At 37.9% G+C, this 10,399-nt stretch overlaps 1 protein-coding gene across 50 annotated transcripts in view; it reads right to left on the bottom strand.

The window, feature by feature from the left end:
- Window positions 1-10,399, bottom strand: part of NCOR1 (nuclear receptor corepressor 1) — a 110,855-nt gene that overhangs the window by 74,757 nt on the left and 25,699 nt on the right. For all 50 annotated transcript variants that reach the window (XR_014080475.1, XR_014080479.1, XR_014080477.1 and 47 more), the window contains exons 4-5: window positions 9,464-9,656; window positions 4,165-4,347 (exon numbers count right to left, since the gene is read on the bottom strand). Coding sequence is in view for 39 of the 50 variants with exons in the window: in XM_081583718.1 (XP_081439844.1) it covers window positions 4,165-4,347; window positions 9,464-9,656 (376 nt within the window). In the remaining 11 variants the exon portion in view is untranslated. The remainder of the gene's footprint in view (window positions 1-4,164; window positions 4,348-9,463; window positions 9,657-10,399) is intronic.

A 10,399-nucleotide genomic window follows, 5' to 3' on the forward strand; every position in this document is an offset into this window, starting at 1 on the left:
AATGACTGCCACCATGAAATTAAAAGACACTTGCTCCCTGGAAGGAGAGCTATGACAGAACCTAGACAGCGTATTTAAAAAGCAGAGACATCACTCTGCTGACAAAGGTCTGTATAGTCAAAGCCATGGTTTTTTCAGTAGTCATTACGGTTATGAGAGCTGGACCATAAAGAAGTCTGAGTGTTGAACTAATGCTTTCGAACTGTGATGCTGGAGAAGACTCATGAGTCCCTTGGACGGCAAGGAGATCAAACCAGTCAAATCCAAAGGAAATCAACCCTGAATATTCATTGGAAGGACTGATACTGAAGGTGAAGCTCCAATACTTTGGCCACCTGATGCGAAGAGCCGACTCACTGGAAAAGACTCTATGCTGGGAAAAGCAAGGCAGGAGGAGAAGGGAGTGGGCAGAGGATGAGAGGGTTAGATAGCATCATTGACTCAATGGACATGAATTTGGGCAAACTCTTGGAGATAGTGAAGGACAAGGAAGCCTGGCATGCTGCAGTCCATGGAGTTGCAAAGAGTCAGACAAAACTTGGCACCTGAACCACAACTCAAGTAACAGAATCTAAATGTATGAAGGTATTGCATCTGCCTCTATCACAAGGACTCTCTGTGTCCCTGGAATGCTGTTCTGTGTTACAGACACACAGTACCTGCTAATGGCTGGAAGAGAGAGCACGGCAGAACACTGAAGGGTTAACCCTTAACTCAGCACAGCACCACTCTCTACCCCACTCCCCCATCAGACTTTATATTCTACAGTGAGGAGGCGGCAAAGTCGAAAGCACATGAACTGCTAGTGTGTGCAGCCACAACGCAGGAGGCTATCTGAACTACTCTGCCCAGGTTCAGCCCTAGGGTCACCCTTTACAAGTGGTTTGTTCCAAAGACCCTTTCTAGGTCTTACCTCAATCTGGAGCAAGTGTACAAACCCTTCATATGTGAAGTGGGGATATTCATCCTATCTATCACACAGCTTTCTGAGAGGATTAAAGGACTCAGTATATGTCAAGCACAACTATAAATGGTCAATGAGTATCACCTACTGAAGTAAGTAGGGACTGAGCTTGGTTCACTGCTTTTTGTCTTTCATCACCCCAACTGATACCTAGTAAATTCTCAACAAACAGTTACATGGATATAATATAAAAGGCATTAAGGTAAAGGTGATAAGTCTACTAAAGGCCCAACAGAAAAAGATTACCTACATTTCCAAGTAAGACTAAGAGTCAGGTTCCTCATCATGTAAGTCAGACCACACCCAATGAAAGGATAAAAATCCTCCAAGAGGGAAGCTTTGAGGTCCACTTCCACTTTGGAATAGAAAGGACTCATGCAACCTGTGATCTGTGTAAGCAAACGACAGTATTCAGGGTTCTGAGATCATTTTCATGTTAATGAGGTCTCCAATCATGCCCTTTTATTCCTTTGCTCAGAAGGCCTTCTTTTAGAATGTCCATTAAGTAGGTGTAGAGAAAGAAAGAAACAGGTTTCAGGAAATCACATTTTGTTCTTCACAGTTAAGTAGCCCTGGGACAAAACCACAGACAGACACCAAACAAGCTCATAGATTCAAATAGACTGGTGGTTGCAGGGGCAGGCAGAGACAGACCAAATGGGTGAAAGGAGTCAAAAGGTATAAACTTCCAATTATAAAATAAGTAAGGGATGCAGATGTATACTATAGTTAACCATAGTTTGGTGACTATACTTAACAACAGTTTATTGTATAGTTGAAAGTTGCTGAGAGAGTAGATTTCAAAAATTCTCATCAAAAGAAAAAAAAATCTGTACCCATAAGTAGTGAGAGATGGTTTACTAGCTTTATTGTGGAGATCATTTTGCAATATATATAAATATAAAATCATGATGCTATATAATGTTGCGTGTCAATTTTACCCCAATTTTCTTTAAAACCGAGAACTACTAGGAAAAAGAGATAAATCAAAAATCTAGATATCTACTATATTTCTACATCAATACCACAAAGAACACAAAGCCCAGAAATCAGTCCAAATCTGATTTATAATAAAGCTGAAAGTGCAGCTGGAAAAGGACGAACTTTTTAATTAATTATTAATATGGGGGAAAAAAATATTGACCTCTATCTTGAGGCAGACACAAAAATTCAACTTCTAGTGGATTAAGAATAATGTGATGAGAAACTACAAAACTTCTTAAAAGATGATAAACTCTTTTAATGATCCCAGGGTAGTCACATACAAAAACTACAGAAATTCTGTTCACCAAAAATGCTGACCTAAATGTAAGAGCTAACACTATAAAACCCAGAGAAGAAAACATAGGTATAAATCCTTGTGACCTTGGATTAGGCAACGAGGATTATGGTTCTTAGATATGACACCAAAAGCACAAGTGATGAAAGAAAAAATAAACTGGACTTCATCACAGTTAAAACTGAAAGCTTTCTGGCCTGGTGTGAATCCATCCTGCTCACTGCCCTCTGCAAGTGCAGTCACTCACCTCTGCCCACCCTCTCTCCCACCTACGTGTGTGCCCCTGGGGCCCTGGAACCATCTTTCAGTTGTCAACTAAAGACCAACAAAGATGACTTTAAAGTGGATAATGATGAAGATGAGCAGTTATCTTAAAGAGAGAGGTCAGTTCCAGGGCTGGTGCAAAGGATGACGCGCACACTGCTAGAGCAGAGGTGGTCCCAACGAAGCAGCCCTGGCCACGCTAATTCGTCCCTGGGGGGCTGAACGCCACCTGTGGTCCAAAAGTGGTTCAGGGCTTGTAGTTATTAGTGGACAGCTCTTAGAAGATGTAGAATAAGAAGATGAAGAGGAGGATGTGAAACTCTGTAGTATATCTGCAAGTGGTAGCAAGGTTCCACAGAAAATAAGCAAAACTTGCTAATGAAAAGGAAGCTGAAGAAAAAGCTCCAGTAAAGAAATCTATACAAGACACTCCAGCCAAAAAGGTGCCAAATCAAACCAGAATGGAATAGATTCAAAACCATCAAACATCAGGAGCAAAAGTCAAGAATCCTTCAAAACATAGAGTAGCCTGCCAGACTCCTCTGTCCACTGGAGTGGGTTGCCATTTCCTTCTCCAGGGGACCTTCCTGACCCAGGGATCAAACTCCTGTCTCCTGCATTGCAGGTGGATTCTTTACCGCTTGAGCCATCTGGGAAGCCCTCAAAACACACTCACTCACTCACAAACCTCCTAAAACACCAAAAGGACCTAGTTCTGTAGAAGACGTTAAAGTAAAACTGCAGGCAAGTCTAGGAAAAAGCACGATGAACAGTCCTCATAAATTAAGACAGGGAGAGAGGAAAAGGAGACAAGAGTCCAAGCTGAGTATCACTAGCAATTCACACCAAGTTTTCTACTTTAACCTCAACTCCCTTTCCTTATTTACCCCACCACCACCCCCTAGGCTGGAAACAGTCTCACTCCTGCTTCATAAAGCACCTGTGTTTGATGGCTGTGATTCAACGAATTTTATACTTTGCTTTCTATTACTTAGTCATTTGATTTACCTCTTTGGCCATGTTTTAATCACTTTTATATCTCCTTAGATGCTCAATAAGAATTTGAACGAATCAGAGGAAAAAACAGTTTTGTACATCAACAAACACTATCAGGATAGTGAAAAGACAATCCACAGAATGAGAGAAAATATTTGCACATCATATATATGAATATCCAGAATATATAAAGAACTCTTACTCAACAATAAAAAGACAACCCAGCTTAAAAAAAAAAAAAAACAATGGGCAAAGGATCTGAATAAACAGTTCTCTAAAGAAAGTATACAAATGACCAACACACACATGAAGAGATGTTCGTCACTGGTCACTAGGAAATTAAAAAAAAAAAAAACAATGGGCAAAGGATCTGAATAAACAGTTCTCTAAAGAAAATATACAAATGACCAACACAAACATGAAGAGATGTTCATCACTGGTCACTAGGAAATTAAAATTAAACCCCAATTAGAGACCACTTCACATGCATTAGGATAGCTATTTAAAACAGTGAAGGAGAGAGGGAAACCCTCCCTCAGACACTGCTAGTGGAATTTAAAAGGGCACATCAACTAAAGTTAAAAATATGGAAAGTTCAACACTCTTCTTTAGGGAGACAAACATTTCGAGAATGTACTAAGCAGTAAAATCAAACACTTACTTGTTTTTTTTTCAGTTTAAGGATCTGCTGCTCTACTTTCGCAATTTCTCGATCTACACGATCCATACTCTGTATTAACTCTTCCTTTGAAAGTTTTGAAGGTGAAGCATTTTGATCATCCCCACAAGGTTGCCCAGAGATTGGAGAGGAAGGAGCTTCATGTTTGACTCCAAATGCTGGGTCCTTTAAAGAAGAAAATCAAGAACAAATGGTTTCTCACTAAAGATCAATGTTAGCATCAAGAGTCTCTTAACTGGGACTTTCCTGGTGGTCCAGTGGCTATGACTCTGAGCTCTCAATGCAGGGGGTCCAGGTTCAATCACCGGTCGGGAAACTAGGTCCCACATGCTGCAACTAAGACCCAGTGCAGGCAAACACATACATAAAACAAATAAAAATATTAAAAAAACAAAAAGCACGATGGGTTCATTAAAAAAGAAAAAGATTCTCTTAACTGAAAAACAGTAAATTTTAAAACTTACCAGAGCCATGTGTGCTCTCTTTCTACACAGTAGGCCTATAGTAGCAATTTTCTCCCTTCTTCCCACCTGCCCTCCCTCTCACTCACACATACATACTCACACACACACACAACACTGATGTTCACAGTTCAGACATATCACTGAAGATCCTAAAAGCTATACAGATTGAGGTGGTTAAGTGGCCAACCAGCCTTTACTACAATAGAGAATTTCTGCAGAAATAATGATGCAATCACAACAAAGGAAGATGCCAACTCCTCAGCCATTTTCTTGCAATGCCACTCCAAAACATCTGAACACACGCACTCTGTGTGCCCACCCAACTTAACAGCTACAAATGGCCATTCCTATCAAAAGTTTTCAGGCCTTCCAAGGGCTAATACTGATGTACAGAAGTCTGGAGAATGATCTAGAACTTTTGTTGCTTTGATCACCCTCAGTAAAGAGAACTAAGCCTGCCCACCCCACAGTGCACATAACATCTCTTCAGCCAAATGTACCTCCTCACTCCAGCTCCATACTGAGCAGGGACTACAGTAGACTGAAGGCCTCCACCCAAAACCTACCACCCTGCCAATACACTCATGCACACTCGCACAGCCTACTCATCTCCAATACAAGGTGAAGATGTGAGCAATACTGCAAAGCATATGAATTTCAGATTAAGGCACTGGTTCTCTTTAGGCTATAAGAAGTCTAGAATGAGCACAGTTCATAAGACCAGAGGGCCCTCAACGTATTAAACAATGACTAAGTAACTGTGAGAAATCAATAGTTCTAACCAAGAATGTACTTAAATATACCCGGACAGTTGTTCCAAAACACCATGGAACAGACACTAACTAAAACATAACACGTATATTCCTGAAAAATCTGATATTCTGTAACCTAATATAGCTAAATTAAGGCTTCTGGGGGGAATAGGATTATAGTTATTACTTAAAACCTGTAAACTTTGCAAGCAGAACATTAACAAAACAACAGCAATTCTAATAAAATAATACTGTCAAAGCTCCAATACCATTTGCACTCAGACTATAGTCAATCCTTTGATAGCTGTAAACCCTGCAGTTTATGCTTTCTCTGTTAATCCTTCAGGTCATTTGCTTCCAGTTCAAAATAGCACACTTCATCATGTTAACAAAAATCAGATTTGCGGTATAAGACTTTGCTGTTGTTTAGTCACTAAGTCGTATGTGACACTTTGTGACCCCATGGACTGTAGCCCACTTTGCTCCTCTGTCCATGGGATTCTCCAGGCAAGAATACTGGAGTAGGTTGCCATTTCCTTCTCCAGGAGATGGTTCCTGACCCAGGAATCGAACTCATGTCTCCTGCACTGGCAGGTGGATTAACCTTTAAAAACAAAAGGACAGGAAAAAAGGTCTCACCGTTTCTTTTCAATATTCCAATCTTCATTAGTCAGTTTAACACTGAAAAGCAGAGCAGTTCTTGAATTAACTAAGCTAGCTACTACCTGCACTAAATGAAAACTATTGATAAATGCAGACTTTTCAAATCTTTTTAAGATCTTCATCTATCTAGAAGGCTAATTCTTAATTATGAAAGCTTGATCTTGAGAGCTCTAAAACATTCATGTGCAAGGAACAATCCAAAAAAAAAAAAGGAACAATCATTCACCATGGATTTCCATGTTACATTAACATCATTCTCTTACATATGCATATGAGATCATTTGTGTTACAGAACACATATAATACTAAAACAGATTACATTTCGATTCAGCAGATTTTGAAAATGCTCCTCAGGTGATCTGTCTGACCTGTGCCCTAACAGCTAGTATTACAGATCAATATTTCCCACTGACTTCATCTCTAGTTAAATATTTAACAAAAAACAAATTCCTGTTTCTGTAAACAGTGCCTATCATCTGACAGGCACTAGGCAGAGGGGTAAACAAAACAGGCTTGCCATCAAGGAGTTTATAATTTTGTGCTGGGACATTCTGTTAGCTATTTGAGGGGGGAAAATTAAATTTCTATCCCACATATCACAACGAAAGCCAAATAATAATATTTATATGAGATTTATTAGCAAATCACAGGTAGCCTCAAACAAAAGGTATTCATATTGTACTGAGTACAGGAAAGTCAACAGCAAAAGACATTAAAAAAAGATTGATGAATCAAAATAAAGAACAATTTTCTCTTTATCAAAATGGGAATAAATTTACAGGGCAAATGGGAAAAATCATGTGCAAAACGTGAACTCTAACAACTCAACATAAAATATAAAACACATCAACAGAAAACTAGGCAACAGATATGAAAAGCAATTCATAAAACAGGAAAAAAGGAAAAACAAATGAAAAAATGTTAAATTTTAATAACAAGCAAATAAATGTAAGTTAAAAATTTATCAGACTAACAATGATCTTTTTAAAGACAGTAAATATGTGGTTTCAGTAAGGACATGCAGCAACTGGGTGCCCTCACATCATGCTGTCAGCAGCAAGAACTGGTTTTCCACCTTTTCAGGGCAAACTAGATACACCCAGGAAAACCCTGAAATACACTAACAGGAATTTACCTTAAGGAAGTAAATAAGAATGTAAACCAAAAAAATGAATCTAGGGAATTCCCTGGTGGTCCAGTGGTTAGGCCTCCACACTTTCTCTGCTGAGGTTGCAGGTTTGATTTCCTGGTTGGGGAACTAAGATCCTACAAGCCGCACACAAAAAAGAAACGAACAAACAAAAAATCAAGCTAAGAAAAATATGTCATTGTTCTAATGAACAAGCCAGTAACATGTGTGACAAATAAGTTATTTTATATTCATATATGGAATATGACCAAAAATACAACTGTAAACTTAAAGACACAAAATGAACTTCAGAACGTATTTAAGCAAAAATAAAATCATACACAATGCACAAAGTAAGCACAATAAAATATGCACAATTACTAACGACAAACTGGTGAGAAAAACTTTTTCCTTCAAGCTTATCCAATTTCATTCTTCTATAAGTGAAGAAAAAGACTAACAAATGCTAACCCTTACAAAATCCCTACTTTTAAAAAAAAGGAAAGTCATGACTTACAGCTTAGGGGGGAAAGAAACATGACTGGGAATCAGAGGTCATGGGTTTTCATTTCAACTCAGGAAACACTACCTAGGTCACTTAGTTTTTCTTAACATCTGTCTTCTCTACTATAAAATGGAAATCAGCTGTACTCTCACCTAATATAAATGGATGAAGTTTTAAGCTCTCTCTCTGCCAAAAAAAATCTATAGCTATAAATTACATTTGTGTTCATTTATTCAGCCTTGCAAGAAGACCTTTATTCACTTCTTTCTTTCCTTCTTTTTTAAAGGCTAACATTCCTTATAAATCCACAGACTATAATACAGATATTTCACATGGTGAAGTGGGTCTCAATATTCCTAGGAGCTTAGTTCATTTCTAGCTCATCACAAAGAGCTTTACCCACCCAACTTACTATTTTTAAAATTTCAAATTTACGTAAGAGTTGAGAGACTAGTATAACGGATTCAATTACCCTTCATCTAGCTTCACTAATTGTAACATTTTGCTATATTTGCTTTATCTCTCTGTATGCATATACATACACCTACCTTTTTTTTTCCAGTTGATCTATTTGAGAATAAAGTGCAAACATATTCACTGTCTTTTATTTAAATCACTGTTCACTCCATAAAAACTCAAAGAAAATGTGTGGATATTTAGTTATCTGATATCAGGGTGGAAAGGGTCACTAGCCCTAAAGGTAAACAAACTTTTTTGGAAAGAGATTTAAGAAAAAAAAGCAAAGATAAAGAGATATTAATATATGATAGTAAAAGGGTTAATACTTTCTGTTAAAAAAGTATTTTAAAGAATTAGTTTATTCTTTCTAAAACAAATATTTATTCTGCACCTACTAAATGCAGGTAATTCCTGATCTGAATATCTAATGACAAGCAAAATAGTTATACGATAAACTGAGGAACAAAATAAAAGTATAATACAGAAACATGCACGTCACCAAAGAAAGGCAAGTAACAATATTCACAAGAGGAAAAGAGGTATGATCTTAATAGAACCTTCTCATAAACCCACAACACATATTCTTTGAAATATCATGAGATATTGCTGTTGTTTAGCTACTCAGTCGTGTCCAACTCTTTTGCAACCCCATACTATAGCCCACCAGGCTCCTCTGCCCATAGTATTTCCCAGGCAAGAATCCTGGAGTGGGTTGCCATTTCCTTTTCCAGGGGATCTTTTCCCAACCCAGAGATCGAGCTGGCATCTCCTGAACTGGAAGAATTCTTTACCACTGTTTGGAAGCCTGTCATGACATTATAGCTCATATTAAAAGTAGTTACTGCTAAGAGAATAAAAATTTTTCTTTACAGAAATTATAAGCATAGTTAAACCTTACCTAAAACATGTCTTCTCCCATGTAGTAAGTTAATAAACGGCAACTGAATTTAAGGGGATTATTTAAAATTCAATTTAATGGAACTGTGGTAGTCTTGAGTACCTCTGACTACATTTTTTTACAGCCCAGCAAGCTGGTACAAAAAGCTTGAGAGTCATTCAATAGCAATTTTTCTTTACAGCAGTCCTCAGATTGTTTCTCATTTACCAAAAAATCAAAAGTACTGACTTTAAAGTCTGGAGTATTAAGTCTGTGGCTTTTTAGTTTTATTTAAACAAAATTTTTACTTTCCCACAGCACTAACCTTTGGTGAATGGAATAACTGGTCTTTCTTTTAGGCACTGTGCCTGAATATGGCTAAATACACATTTCAGACCGACAACTCCACAGGGTAAGAGAACAAATATTTACCTTCTTAGCATCTGCAGAAGACCTCAACCCTTCTGGCAGCGTGTGCACTAAAGGTAAGACCGCAGTGCTGACCCGCTGGAAATGGGAATCAGAAAGTTGCTCCAGACGCGGTCTCTTGGAGTCCAGTGAATCATGATCCCCTGGGGAAGGGCCCGGGTGAAACTGCTCATATCCAGTTCTCCTTTCTTGAGGCCTGACACGCATAGAGAAAAGAATCACTCGAAAACGTTTAAGTAATGTACAACTTCCTGCTAATATCCCTGGTTGAACTTTGAAATGAATGAGCAGTTAAACTCACTTTCAAAGTGAAACCACCCCCATGCCAGGAGAACATATACCTCACTATTAAGTCCTATTAAAGTTCTGATTCTAAAAGAAAAGTCTTCTTTTCTACTAGAAAAGGGGAGGTGGGAATAGAGGTGGTAAAGTAGCGAAAGATGCAATAGAAGATTCAATTTGCAGAAAATTTAAAAGGTGCTTAAGAATATCCATAAAATAATTATTTTTAAACCCATGCCATAACAACTGAATTAATATAATCTAGACTAGAAGAGCCACCCTTTTCAAACAGTAATAAAAGCAAGCAAGGAAAAAAAAATCTTTCGGCAACTGCCACATGGAAAGATAAATGCCTTGAGTTGTGAGATATTATCAAGACTTAAAAACAAGTCTCTTGAGTGGGAATGCAATATTGCTTTGAACACATAATTCTGACCACCAAAACATGCATTCTGTCTAATTTCCCCAAGTACCTAAGTATCTTGAAGGTCAGGAATCTGGTTTCAATTTCCTTACATGATATACTATACAGAATATTTACAAAGTATTTCCAGACGCGACATTTTACTTGTGGCCAAGGTTTAAATGAACATCTCACAAAACAACTTTTCATTTTCAAGTTAATCATGGGGTTTTGTTTTTAGTATAGGTGATAAA

The sequence above is a fragment of the Giraffa tippelskirchi genome, chromosome 3 (assembly GCF_054371585.1).
Source record: "Giraffa tippelskirchi isolate mGirTip1 chromosome 3, T2T-mGirTip1v1.2.pri, whole genome shotgun sequence".
NCBI classification, from domain to species: domain Eukaryota; kingdom Metazoa; phylum Chordata; class Mammalia; order Artiodactyla; family Giraffidae; genus Giraffa; species Giraffa tippelskirchi.